Source organism: Miniopterus natalensis, chromosome 3 (assembly GCF_054644295.1).
Source record: "Miniopterus natalensis isolate mMinNat1 chromosome 3, mMinNat1.hap1, whole genome shotgun sequence".
Taxonomy (NCBI): domain Eukaryota; kingdom Metazoa; phylum Chordata; class Mammalia; order Chiroptera; family Miniopteridae; genus Miniopterus; species Miniopterus natalensis.
The window spans coordinates 55,461,715-55,476,908 of NC_142083.1; the positions used below are offsets into that span (position 1 = coordinate 55,461,715).

At 39.3% G+C, this 15,194-nt stretch overlaps 1 protein-coding gene across 1 annotated transcript in view; it reads right to left on the reverse strand.

Annotated features, from left to right (window-relative positions):
- Nucleotides 1-15,194, reverse strand: part of LOC107544190 (uncharacterized) — an 87,431-nt gene that overhangs the window by 62,832 nt on the left and 9,405 nt on the right. The window contains exons 3-5 of the mRNA XM_087815085.1: nucleotides 14,696-14,887; nucleotides 8,650-8,817; nucleotides 4,181-4,282 (exon numbers count right to left, since the gene is read on the reverse strand). Of these exons, the coding sequence (XP_087671211.1) occupies nucleotides 4,181-4,282; nucleotides 8,650-8,817; nucleotides 14,696-14,887 (462 nt within the window). The remainder of the gene's footprint in view (nucleotides 1-4,180; nucleotides 4,283-8,649; nucleotides 8,818-14,695; nucleotides 14,888-15,194) is intronic.

Sequence of the window (15,194 nt, forward strand, 5' to 3'; positions counted from 1 at the left end):
AGGTGTGAAGCATCCAGGAATACATTTCCCATGAATAAACATTTATGTCCTTAAAGCCCAGGCTTTTTCCCTGGGTGAAAGAATTTTCAGCTTAATAACTTGGCCCTTTGCTTTTCTATAAGTATTTTAGAATCTAATTTAAAAAATTTGCCACAAAAGCAAAAACTAAAACAGTTACTTTACTAGAATTTTAATTGGAATTACAGCTATAGATCAATTTAAAGAAGAACTGACACATTTAAATATTGAGCTTTACAAATGATACACATTTTTTCCTGCCATTAATTTAGGTGTTCTTAAATTTCTTTCTATATTTTGTTATTTTCAAACTAATATTTATCACATCTTTATTAGAATTATTCCTCTCAATTTGCCCCCCCCCCCCACTCAAGGGCTTTCTATTTTATACCCGGGGGGGGGGGGTGTCTTAGATCTACACTGCGGAGGTATACCTTCAAGAGAACCTGATGCGAGGGTTGTAATTGAGTGAAAGCCTTCAACTGCCACACTTTCTGATCATCGCACCTCACACTAAGGCTACATTCTCCCCAGGAAGTACTGCTTCTGCCAGTGACTGAATTTGGAGGGTACTAGAGCCAGGCTGTTTCTGGCCAATGCAGGCCTTCTCCAGTGGACACTCTGCTCTGGGGCTTCCAATCAGCCCGTCCCCGAATTTCTCAGAGCTACACTGCAGTTTGAGGTTCTTCCTACCCAATCCCGCTTCCTTCCCTTGCTCTTCTCACAGGTGCCAGCCCGAACTATGGTCTGAAGGCTCTTCTGCATACTGTGTCCTCTTTTGTCTGTCATAGTGACTTCCCCCAATCTGCTGCACATCTATTTTTATATTGGTGTCTTTACCATACTGCAAGAACTGAAAAAGGAATTCCTTTTAAAGAAATTTGCACTTGTTCTTAAATTACTTGTCTTTCTGTAAGTCATGAGAAAGTGGAAGGATTGGCCTTCAAAGGGAAAAGAAGGAAAGGGGGAACAGATAAAAATGTGAGTACATCTAAAGGTATAGCTGTGGGATTTCTGATGAGTAGAAAATAGAGACGGGAGATAGTGAGGAAGATAATCCGTGCTTGCCAGCCTGAGGCAGGCTCAAGTTGGGGGAGGAGAGAAACCGGAGATTGGATAAAATTCAGAAATTTTGATTATTACACTAGGCTGACCTTAGTTCTACAATGATTAGTTTGCACTGAGCCATTAATGAGGAAACAACACAATGCTTTTATTGCCCAAGAGAGATTACAAAAAATCAGGATCCAACCTAGAACTCACCCAGAGCACTGAAATATGGGTCTGCAAGGTAAGCTTAATGGAAAGTATTGAGAAAAAGTCATTTTCTTATAATACACTGACTGAATCCTGTTCAATCATCCTGCTAAACTTAGATATCTGAGATAATGTCAGTTCTACTGTGTAGTTAAGAAGAGTTGATGTGATTTTTAATGTACTGAGTATTTTTCTTAACAGTTGAGAATAAACTAGGTCAATTAAAGTCATAAAAAATTCAAAAGCAATTCTTTGATAAGAATAATAAGATTTTTTCCCCTCAGCTGATGTGGCTCAGCAGTTGAGCGTTGACCTAGGATCCAGGAGGTCAAGGTCCCATTCCTGGTCAGGGCACATGCTTGGCCCGGGTTGCAGGCTTGATCCCTGGTAGGGGGTGTGCAGGGGGCAGCCGATCAATGGCTCTCTCATCATTGATGTTTCTTTTTCTCTCTCTCCCTCTCCCTTCCTGTCTCTGAAATCAATAAAGATATATTTTAAAAAAGAATAATAAGATTTTTAAAGAATGTGATTGGATGGAAGTAATACTACATCAAGAAGAGACAACACACCACCTTTGTATGTGCAAGTGATGTTTCATTGGTGTGACTTGTTTATCACTCATTGGGTATAGAGTGTCACTGGGTCAGCATGACTTGAGCATGAGAAGTGTAGAGTTCATTGAGGTTCTCTCACATCTTCTTCATCTCTTCTCCACTATGTGGTAGTTTGGGGAAGGTAAAGAACTATTACTCCACCCTCAGGTCCAGGGAGGGCCCGGTTTCCTACTGACAGCCTGGCCAATGAGCTTCCCCTTGCCATTTGGCTTGTGAAATGGCTCACAGGAGTCCCCAGTCACAGGAGTCCACAGTCGTCACTGAAACATGACGACTTTTGAAGCCAGTCCTCTCTGTCTTTATGACTCTGATGTGTGCTGGAGAAGCTAGAACTGCTGAGATTGTTTTGGATCCAAATGGGAAGCTTGTAACATCAAAAAAGTCTAGGTTACAGGGCTGAAAGAAATTCCACCTTCGATGAAATAATTGAGCCATGGAAACAAATCAAACACGTGTTATCTCCGAACCCTCAACTTTTGAGTCAATCAATCCCTTTCATTGCTTAAACCATTTTGAGCCAGATTTTTTTTTCTTTCAGTTGCAACAGAGAGTCCTAACTGATATAAGTCATAGGGAAATGACTGTGGTTCTGGAGGTAGAAATTCTGATATCTGAAATCTGGAGTTGCTATGATATAGCTATATAACCTTAGGCAAGTCATTTAACCAATTTGAGCCTTAATATATTCATTTGTTAAATGGAAGTGGTCATATTAAGTTTCATGTACTGCTGTATAGATACATAGGAGAGCATGTATAAAATGCCCTGCTCATAAAAGGTACCCAATGAATGTGAGTTTCTTTCCTCTCTGTGGAAAGGAAAGAAACATCACATGGTTTTCATATTTAAAGTAAATTTAATTACTGCCTTGATATTATAAATAAGTAAACTTCTTTTTTAACAAACATCAATGAGTGTGAAATAGTTACCCAGGTTACTTAGTATGTAGATAATCCCTTCATGTTTAAAGGAGACTATGCCTCTACAGGATTACACAAAATCGGTTCCATTGATCACCTGGCATAAGTGATAACCAGTAAGAAGTTTCCTTAGGACAGGCCCTAAAACTATAAAGGAGCTTTTTTTGCTGCACCAGGAATATCTCACATTCTGGGTACCCAGTATTTCTTTCCTCCATTCCCATGAACTCATAATTGATTAGAAAATTCTGTTCATGTAAAAAATAGGTGGCTGTCTGGGCACATTGTTTCCTACCCACTGGTGCCATCTATAACTGAATTGCTGGGGTAGGAGGCAACAATTTCATCTACTGCATCTGTCATCCCTGCTCCCAGAGCTGAGTAACTATCCACTTCCTTACAGATAGGAAAGCTGGTTGCCAGTAGAATCACAGAGCATATAATAGAGGAACACCTGAATGCTGACAAGCAAAGGAAAGTGCAATGTGACCCTGGATGATAAGGGCACCAAAGACTAGAACACTAGAACAAAAAGTCATAATCCTTCTGGATGATACTCCTCCCTTCCTCTCCACCCCATGCTTCCCCAGCGCTCAGATACCCAGGCCTCTCCCAGTCACTCAACAAGCATTTTGGGGGCATCTACTCTGTTGCCTCTGGAATACTGCACAAAGTATTGAGGATAAAATAGTGGCTAGGATACACTTTCTGACCTTGAGAAAGTCAGTGTCCAGATAAGTACTAAATGTAACTAGGAAACCCGCCAATGGTTGTGGGCTTCCCTTGTGATAATCTCATCAGGCATTACCTAATGGACGGTGCTAGGTACAGATACCTTTATTTTATATTCCTACCACCCTTAGTGTTCTGGCCCCAATTTTTTTTCAAAGCATTGATCTCAGATTATTCTCATGTTATAGATCAGGAGCAAAGGATCCAACTTTCATTAGGCATCTACTAATTCTTAATTTGCTTGATAGGAAATAAGGAGATCTGGGAAGCTGTAGGGAAGTAATTTAGGGGGAATAAAACTATTCCCAGGAAATATTAAATTCTAATAAATTGGCAACAACCTACACATAAGATCCTTCTCTCTAGAGCTTGAACCCCAACTCCATAGATTCAGGTAAGGTTATTCTTGGGCGAGGAGACCAACGCCCTCTGTATACTAGAGGAGTATTTTCCATCAGGAGAGCATTCTTGTAAAAAACATCTGGTCATGATGTGAGCACCTGTCAATCATCATGAGTTTCTGATAGACTGGGATTTAGAAATTGCTTCTATTGCATATGTGTGCTTTACAGGACTATGATATCCAAGGCTATTTAGTAGTCTGGTCTGGATTAAAGCTGCTATAGTGAGACAACTTACTAGCATCCACTTCTGTTACCACGATTGGCTTGGAGAATTGAATTCGGAAGCCCCAGGGATAATCGCCAGTTCCTCTGAAGAGCCTCACAGTTCGCTCTCGAACTACAGAAGAAGCAAAGGGGACATTCTTTAACCTTTAGGTTCTAGAAATATGGTTGCAAAAATAGCTAGTATTTATTGCTTGTTTATTGCACGCCAGGTCTAATAAAAATGTCCTAAGCATTTTACAAGTATTATTTAATTTAATTTCTTGATTAACCTATTATTATTGTGTGTTTTTTGGAGAGGAGGAAACTGAGGCACAGAGAGGTTAAACACCTTGCCTAAGTCACATGGTGGGTAAGGGGCACTGCCCACTACTTTGAGGCGGCATGACTCCCAAAAGGCAGCTGAGCCTTACAGGTCTGAGTCACTCAGATCCATAAATAATGGGACACTTATCTCAAGGTTATAGGTGGAAATAAGAAAACAGAATTCTTAGCCACACATTTAGGTCCTATAGGAATTCAGGAACACCTGAACAATTGAGCTTCTCAGAAAAAATACAGTAATAGCTGAGTCTTGCAGAAATTTTAACTGTAAAGTTGTGTTGTATTGAAGGTGGAGAGTTCCAGAGACTTCACAGGACGAATTCATGGGTAATTACATTAGTCCAGTGAACTTTAATTAATGCGGCTCAGCCATTTCTCAGTTTGCTTTTCCATGTATCTTCTCCCTTTTCCTCCTGCTACCTCATACAGGCTTTTCTGTGTATGTGTGTATATGTGTATATATACATATGTGTGTGTGTATATATGTATGTGTGTGTATATATCTGTATATATGTATATATGTATATATATATTTGTTAATAAATATATTTAAATGATAAAGAATAAATCATAGTAAAGCATAACGATAAATTACCTGAGTCTCAGAAGTGAATTATTAGTAATAGCACTATTATTAGGTCTCTGGGAAAAGTGAGGCAATTGATTTTAAAATAAGAATGCTAATATATTGAAAAGGGCAGGGTAAATTATCACCTTAAAACTATAATTTAATGTAATACCCTTTCATTTAAAAATAGGAATGCATTAGAATTTATTGTATGTTTGTATTTCACTTATCATTTGTCAGAAAGATGTATATCTTCCCCTGGGTTGGATATCAAGAAGATATCTCCTTTGCAGGGTTGCATCCTCTTTAGGTAAATATTCAAAGGCTGTTACAGTATGCATAATGTAGACAAAATATGGATAGAACTAGGAGCAATCTAGAGGTCAAAGGAAAGCTTGAGAATTTAAGATGACTTTGTACTTTGAGTGCGGAAGGACCTTAGTCCAGCTTCCCATTTGGTGAGAAATCTCTTCCTTGTCATCTCTGAGAGATGCTTGAGGCGGGTGAGTCCCTAATCTTTGGAGGTATATTATTATTATAAATTTACGTTATATTTTGCAGAGTTTGTAAGAAGATGTGCCATTATTTTATTAAAATTTCTCCCAGATATTCTGGGGTAAATCAATATGTTTTAAAAAATTAACTTTCCTATAAGAAATGACAAAGACAGTACAAGATTAGTCAATCCATACAAATGTGCTTGGATGTGACATTCTCCTTGGTCAGGTAGGAAATAAAAATATCTGATAAAAACAAGGAAACAAGCATCTCTGTCTTTAACGATCCACTGTAGCCCAAGAGCAGAAGTTCATTCACAAGCATTTACTGAGTATCTGCTATATGCGCGGTATTTTCATATGTACTAGGACCACAGTGGCGGACACAGACAAGAGACTTTCCTCATGGAGCTTACATGATAGACATTGTCTGCCAAAATTGACATTCAAAGACAGGAAAGACAAAGACTCTTCATGTGGGTTCCTGAAGGAATGTTGGTCTTTCCAAAATGTCTGGAGGAAATATACTGTTTTTTATTGTTGAAAACAGCATCAGGAAAAGCATATACACTTGCCATGAAGGCATTGGTGTATTCCAGCCCTAAAATTATGTCTTCTGCTTTATCCTATGCTCCTGGGAAGATCTCTGTCATTTGTTAGTACAATTCCCTTGTGGCAATCATTTTACACGACTGTTTGACTGCCACTTACTCCATCTCAGTATAATTTAAGAAGCAGAACTGGGAAATTCAGAGCTTCAGAAATGAATATTTTAACAGTCTGCAATAGGCTGGTAGCTAATCAGGGCAAAAAATAAAATCAGAAACCCTATTTCTGACCTTTGTAGAAATCATTTTTAACTCCCCCTCTTGTCAAAACATCTTGGTCCCCCTAGGTTACCCTCTTGATACTGTCTTCTGCTTTTGACATATTGATTACCCAACAGATATTTGTTTAATGGAGTATTTTTACTGTGTTGATTCAAATAAAATCGTTTGCTGTTGTTTTTACATAACATGAGATTGTTGGGATAGAAACAATTCAATAAAGTCTTTAAATGGTGAGCTCAACTGTAGCACTCTCCTGTGGGAGAAGAGACAATCAAAATGTTTTGCAACAAGTTCCCCTCCTATTCTGAAGACAATTTTCTCATATTTTAAGATTTATAGTCCTGGTTTCCCTTGCCACTGTCTGGTGGATAAAGTATGACACATCTGCTGAAAAGCGACAAATAAATGTCATTGTCTTTTCGGAGACTGTGTGGGCTCATCTTCAAGTAATTTATCCCCTCAAATAACACTACCTTGGAATCATCTTGTTAAATGTAAAAATTTAAATGAAGGGTAAATATTTCCCTAACTTATAAAAGAGCTCTTTTAGGATATTACGAATTAGATTTTTTAAGGTGTAAAATTTATTCTCACAAAATACATGCTGGTAGATATAAATTAGTATTGCAGTATCTTAAAGTGTTACTAGGTTAATAAATATATTTTCAGTTTTAAAATGATTGGTTTGTCTACAAATCACCTTTCTTCCCAATCTTGAACTTTTTTATAGATCTCTCAACATCACATAGTGAAGAACATACGCATTTTATATACGTAACACTTCAAGTCTTAGTAACAATCAGAGCTAGCACATTTTTGAAATGAGATTCAGTGCAATAAATACTATCATAAAACTCACAACATCTTAACATTTTATATACATATAAATTTCACATATATATGCACATGTATAAATATATACACATGCACAGACGAACACATATGTGTATATGCACGTGCATATGTGTGTCTGTATACGTATGTGTATATAAATGTCAATTTTGGCAAAATTGAAGAATCTTTCTTTTTTTAACAAAGCAAATGATAGTGAATTAACCAAATGCTTGGTCTCCGCTGACCATAAACAGTTGTAAATTTGGTGATAATTTTGATGCCTATACTGAAAATGTTAAGTACTGCTTTGTAGAACCTATCAAACTCATACCTGTAATTTCTCTCTGTGTCTTTAGTAAGTTCCCCTAGTGCCTGGACCATGGTAGGCATGGTGTTTGTTGAATGCATCATTGTATAATTAATTAAAAACATTATTTGCAACCTGAATCATCTTTGCTTGAGTTAAATTGTTTACTATTAAGGTCATTTATTTATACTGATAGAGAAGTTTACAAAGTTCTACACCTTAAATTTTGCAGCAAAGATTGAACTGAAATAATTTCACATGCTGGAACTTGTAATTCAGGTATAAGTGTTTTAAAAAAATCATTAAGTTGTTATTGCATTAGAGAAATTATATAGTTTTAGTAAACTAAAAGTTAATCTCATGAAAATATCATGAAACCATGATTGTTAATGAAGTCTGCAAAAGCACAATAAAAATATTTATATTATTAAATGAAGGTATAATTATTAAGCAATTATATTACTAAATGTAAAATGTAAGATATAAATCAGATATCAAACTATATACATGATGATATCAAGTGCATATTTCATATGTGCTTAAAACTCGACTAGACCTATGTCTAATAGAAAGACAATGCAGCCCCAGCCGTTTGGCTCAGTGGTTAGAACGTCAGCCTTCGCGCTGAAGGGTCCCCAGCGCCACTCGGGCCAAGGGCCCACGGGCCGCATGCGGGAGGCAGCCATCCCATGCTTCCCCCCCCCCCCCCCGCAAAAAACAATGGAAAAATATCCTCCGGCGAGGATTGGGAAAAAAAAAAAGGACAATGCAGAAATAAAAAATGGTTACATTTTGGTGTGGGAGCAATCGATGATAATTTGTTACTTATTTTTGCTCCCCAGTGAATTTTTGAAAAATGCTATTTTTCACTCCTAGAATGAAATAAACCCGACTCTTCCTCCATCGCCTTTCCTCTGACTTTGAAAGGACTTCCTACGATTGACTGAGCGCTAAACACGGGTATTGCAGCAGCTTCCGAGTCCACCACGGGAGTCCCTGCGCCCCGCAGCCCCCGAGCTGGAGCCCGCACCGCCCTCCGCGCGCCGCGCCCCTGTGCCAGGGCGCCCCCCTCCGGCGCCTGCCGCACCCGCCACGGGTGCCCCGGGTCACCGCGAGCCTCACCCGCTGCCGGGCCGGGTGCCCTACTGAGGCTCCTGGGGCTGCCCTCGGGGTTCCCGTCATCCCCTCGAAACAGCCAGGCTGCCGAGTGGAAGTTCTCCGTGTAGAAACCTCTCTCCTCGATGCCACCTCGAAAGCCAAGGTCCGCAGGATGGCCGTCCTCCGAGGGCGCTGCGGGGCAGAAGAGGTGACCCGTGAGTCGCTCGTGCGCTGGCCCCACAGCAGGTGCGCGGGATCGAGAGAAAGCCACGAGACAGAAGTAGCTTTAGAGTTCCTTTCAAAACTCCAAGACGGGAAAAATCATTATCGTCCCTGTGTGCTTGGAATAACGTGCCGCATAGTAAACATCCATTCCCAGAAGGGGAAGGCGTGGGCCTTACCGCCAGAATAAGCGGAGGGAAGCACGTGAAGCTTCACCTGACAGCTTCAGTCACTGCGGTTTGGAGTTTCCATGTGTTTGGGAGTCTCTTGGGCAATAGTGTGGAATGCCGTGCCCCTAAGGAAATGAGACGGCATTTCCATACTAGCTTCCAAGGGCTTCCCTGTGGCCCTGTCAGACGGTTCAAACCTGAACAAAGTCACACCCCAAGCCTCTCAGCCTTTTAAGGGTGCAGAATTAAGGAGCGCCATTCCATAACCAAAATGGGATTTCAAAAGCACCAGTCCTTTACTTGCATTTCTCAATTCCCATGAAGAGGGTGGGATGTGAAGAGCACAGAATGCTTCTTAAACAACAACATAACACACCTCTCTTTTAGTATCTTCTCACACTCTACAGTTGCTCTGATGCCCTTCTAAACACTGTAGGGAACAACTTTTCCTCTCTCCCTCCCTCCCCCTGTGGAGCAGTGGCCAGCTGGACTTTGGCTGCAGGTCAGTTTATACAGCCCCTGGGGGAACGGTTCTGCTCCCACTGATGTTCTCTGGAGAATCGTTCCTAATGTTCCTGTCCCTGTCCCTGCATGTATACCTCGGCTTTCCTAGGACTGGACTGAAGAGTGCAAATGTTAGCTGTTGTCCTGACACACAGAGAAGTAACAATAGTTTTCTAGCTCATGTATTTAACTTGTGTAGAAATGGTCGAAGATGGAATATTCACAAAGCATAGTTTCTTGCAGGCAGTCAAAAACAATGCTTGTCATAGTTTTTGTTTTGTACACCAAATAAGGTTTCATTAGTCACTTGATACTAACCCACAGTTTAAACAGTTTCAGGTGCATTCATTCATTTATTACTCACTTATTAAGTTGAATTAATTTAAAATAATTGTCCTGTAGTGAGCAAGGTGCAATTTTAGGCACAATGGAGATGAAAGATTAGAAACATAGGGAACTCAGAGAAAGGAAAGATGATTCTGGCTGTAGGGAAAGGTAGGATTAAAGGAAGGGTATCATTAGACTGGGCCCTGAGGAGTGGGCAAAACTTTTACAGCAAAATAGGGTTGTGGACTGTTAGACATGATATGGATAAGTAGCCTATAGGGGGCAAATAGGTCCTGGAAAGACAGACCATATTGATTGAATAAATACAGTTTTGGTGTGTGAAAATAAAGGGAATGACATACGGGAATATTATGTGATAACAAAGTTGGAATATAAATGATATGAGAATTTTGTGGGACATCTTGTTTATTGGAATAAAATTGATGAACACTTTAGAATAGAATACTTTAACTGAGGATATGGGATGTCATCTTCCACTCATCATATTTCAAAATCTTTTAAGGTTTTCCACATTTATTTTTTGAATAAGTCTGAGTGTTACATTTGGCTTTATATAGTAGGAAAAGTAAACACAAAATATTATACTAATTTACAGACCCATATTTTTGAGCTTTAAGCCTAAATCCAAGCTGCTTCATACACAGCAGTTGCTAAAGTTACAGAAGCCCCAAAGGAACTTAAAACATCTTCCCTTATTTGATTTATTTTCTATATCCTTGGCCTTAAATATTTAGTTACATTTTAGTATTTATGACTATAATGTACACACATTCCTGGGTCCGTGGATTTATCTTTATTATTATTTTATTCTGAGCAGTGGCTGTCCATGGTGGATATGTAATCATCCCCCTATTATGTAAAGGCCTGAAGGTAGGCCTTTAAATTATAGTGATCTTTGTTTTTAACGGCATGCATGGGACTGTTAAAACAGCTCACTTATTTACAAACAGATTTGATTATGTGGATGAGCAGTTCTCTGTTCACTCAGTTACCAAGACAGAGCTAATCAACATACTCTTACATAAGCTGAGACATAAAATCTGTGTGAAAGGCTATTGAAGCACCAAGCCACACACCTGCTGAAGCTTTGAACTGCTAGATTTCTCAACAACTGTCCCTGGGGAACTTTGAGCCAAGTAGAAAACATATCCAAATGTGACTTTGTCACCAAAATTTCACTTGCTAGATGAGCCTTTTAATAAATAAAACCTTAACAGAATGAGCTCCTAAATATCTTGGTATTACTGAAATTGCATTTGGTCTTCTGTGCTCTCAAAAATTTTAAATTCTTCTGTTTGTTTGTTTTTTAATACTCATCAGAGGATATATTTGTTGATTTGGGAAAGAGAGAGGGGAGGGGAGAAACATCGATATGGGAAACATAGATTGATTAGTTGCCTCCTGTATGTGCTGCAATTGGGGATAGAACCTGCAACCTAGACATGTGACCTGACCGGGGCTCAAAACCACCACCTTTTGGTGTACAGGACGACACTCCAACCAACTGAGCCCATTTTTTTCTGATGTTAGAATAAAAAAGATAAAATACTTAGCTCAGTTGCAGGTGTCCTTAGACATTCTCATACCTCTTTCATTCCACCGTACTACGTAAAGATAATAAAACATGGTATCTGATAAAGTGAGTCCCTGTTTGGACTTTGCTGGAGAGAGACCAAGATCAGATTTGAATGGCCCAACAAGAGGCAGTGAGTCAAAGTGTTCAGGAGCATAGACTAGTCAGGTTGTCTGGGTTTGACCCCAGTCCACCACTAACTATGGCCAAGTGACATTGGGCAAGTCACTCATCCACTCCATGGCTGGGATTCCGCATTTGAGAAAGTGAGGTTGAAAATATAGTACTTTACTCATAGTGTTGTTGGGAGAACAAACAAGCTAATGTATAGTAAAGCCTCGCATAGTAAACACAATGTAATCTTTAGCTCTTATTATTAGAAATTAAAGCTCTTTTGCCTGCCTTCCTTTCTTCCTCCCTCTCCCTCTTTCTCTCCCTTTTTCTCTCTCCATCCCAGCCTCTGCTTTCTTATTTCCATGCACACTAATATTTGGAAAAAATATTTTCATAATAATTTTTACAGCTAAAATAAGAAAAATGCTCTCAAGGATCCTCACACAATTAGACCTCAATTCTTGTCACATCTGTTGGTGATAATAAAATCATTTGAGATTATAAAAATCCAAGCTGGCAGGCCCTTCGGACTTCAGTTTATAGCCTTCAGGTTATTGACCTGGTGAGCATTCGTCAGCATTCCCCACAGCATGGATGGATTGATCAGCTGTGCCCACATACGTAAATATGTCATTCCTAATGCCTTTTCCAGTTATCATGTAGGAAGTCAGAGCTGAGTGAGATTAACAGACTGAACAGCACCAGCTGTAATGATGCTCGATAAAGCTGTCAGGCTCTAAGTCACGGATTAGTAGCATATCCCAACTCTATAAATGAGATAAAATTTAAACCACACATTAAACAATGCTGGCTCCAGCAGCTCTTAGTGAAGTGCAGCCTCTCCTGAAAAGTTGCTGAAGAAATACAGCGTGCCTCCTGAGTATCTGTGGCTTGGAGAAACCGAAAAATAAAATGGCAGATGGTTCCATTCCCTGAAGTCTAATATAAAAGAAATTATTAGTATAAGTTTTTATTAAAAACAAAAGTCATCCCAAAGACAACACTATTGTTCTGATTAAATGGATTGTGTTATTTTGGCCTGAAATTTGAATTGGTGCAAGTTATCTAGCTGATTCCTGGGTGGTTTCAAGTGGGTACAAGTAAGTGTTTAACAAATGAGTCTCCAAAAGGAAAATAAAAAAGCGCTGATTTGTAGTGTTTGCCAGTTTCTGTTGTATGTATACTCCCATCATGGCCAATTTCAAGCTACCAACCTAATGCTACTGAATTGCAGTGTGAGAAAAAAATGTGCACAGTTGACTATTGTGAACCACTGTGGGCTGATGCTTGCCTACCTACACTTGTTTCTTTTTCTCAAGAAATGCAGAGTGTACATGAATGTCTAAGGGCACTACTAGTGGAAGATTTCTCCATAATACAAAGAATAAAATAGACTTGGACTGGAAGGGTCTAGAATGCCGAAAGACTCCATGAACTAGAAGGAACTGGTCCTTTTATATTAGAAGGACCTGAAAACTAGAGAAAATGGTCCTTTTCTCTATGGCACATGAAGATCATCTATGGTTAATCAAACTAACCAAAGTTCCCATTCAATCTAATTTTTTTAGTTTACATCAATCATAAATTGTTCCTTATAATAATGGAAGCTATTGCCATATGTAATAAAAAATTTTACTTCTGTTTTTCTTATTTATAATAAACTGTTTAGCCCTCAGATTCTTCCCTCTTAGTTTTTGAGATGGGTTCATTCTGATTACTTTAGTGCTAATGAATTGCTGAGCACTTTGATGATTTTGGTTACATGAGTTTAGAGGTATGAACTGCAGTTGAATTGTCTGTAGTATAAAGGAAAGAAATGTCAAGGGTCCAAGGGAAAACCAGAAGGAGAAAACAGAACTCAAGGAATACGGGTGTTATATGAAGGAAGCAGTGCTATAAAATAGCCCCCTTGGGTGACTGAAAGGCAGCACAGGGACCTTTGAAGTACAGTGGTATCTAAAGAAGGTTTCAAAGTTGTTTGCTATGGAGTATGGGATATATGCTCTCCCTCCATCTCTCCTTTGATGTCTTCAGGATATTGCCTTTCTCATTACTGTTTTTGTGTAGGTATATTCTTTGGGGGGATCCAGAATAGTAGGGCCAGCGGCGATTGTATCAGATTTACGTGTGTAACACAAGATTTGTATTCTTAGGTGAAAAGAAAGAAAATTTTCTGGCTGCAAGTTTATAAAACAAAAGGTCAAGAAACACCTGAAAGAATATTGCTGTCCAGGAAATCCAGTTTGAGGAATCCACCTTAGTGAAATCTCAGCTATTTACTTACCTCAAGACTAAGGATGATTTTAGTATACTGAGAACAAAAACTCTAATTCTCAACAAAATAGACTTTGCCTTTCCCCGTCTGAGGCATTACCAGTGCTCTGTCGAGGGGGTGTCCTCCCTTATCCCTGTAAGCATCAAACCATTCTGTCTTATCCATGTGCAGTGGTGGGGATGTGTAACCATTGCTGCAATGTGAGAACAGAGCACTGGTGTAGCATAGGCTGTGGCATAAAATAGATAGCACACCCAAATGAGTAGTTTATGGACAGTTTAATAAAAATACTATTTACAAAGTGTGGACAGGATTTAAGGAAATCAGGTGTGATATAGTGAAATTACGACTAGTACATTTAACACTGAAAAGGTAAGGGGAGGGAGCAGGTACCATTACCAGAACCAGAGCCATAGAAGGCCATGTGGAAGGGGCCACTTTAGAGGAGTATGGCTTTAGGGACACGACTAGCCCTCGGCACACCACAGGGAGAGATCTGAGGGAAAGTCTAATTTTATTGAGAATCAGAGATTGGGTGTGAAGCGTGCATTTGAAAGCGAGACCTTGATTAGGACTGGGTCAGAATCATGCCTTAACAGGTTGGCACTTACAGACAGGGCAAACTGAGGATTTTGAGGGTTTCAAAGAGACTAATGAAATAAACCATCTGTTGGTGCATTCTGTGGAAAATTTGATGGTTTGGGGCAGGGGATGAGTTTCTGTAATGAACAATAAAAATATTTGCTTAGTCTAGAGCCTCCTGGAAAGTAAAGTGTTAATAAAAGCTTTGCGATAGGGTCATGTAATTTATCCTAAGATATGTGGAAGTAGGTGGTTCTGGAAAAGAAGGCAGTTGGTACTCACTGGATCCTTCAGTGATGTTGCTGGCAAACGAACTTCCCCCTGCCGAGCTGCACCTTTTGCCATCTTTGAATTGCTGCCTCCTCCTGGCCCACTGGCCTATTGCTTCCTCCCAGGAACCATCACTGGCTCTTGTACCTCTTGGAGCCAGTTCCTGGAGTAGCTTGTGGAGGCTATTTATTTCCAAATGCCGATCTAGATTAAATCACATTATATATGAAAAGTGAGACAATATTTCAAGGTAAAATTTCACATATTCCAACCTATAAAACAGAATCATTGTAGACTAGAACTAGAATAATTTCATTTACCTTCTTCATGATTTACTTTCTAAATTTGTATTACTTCAAAAATAGCCAAATAATTGAAAAATTGAGTTATATGGAAAAGGGGGATCACCATGCATTGCCTCAGTTGGATTAAATGCAGTAGGTATTCCTTGGGCACCAGCAGAATACACAATACTATATTAATTAGCTACTCTGGAGGAGGAAAGTGCAAA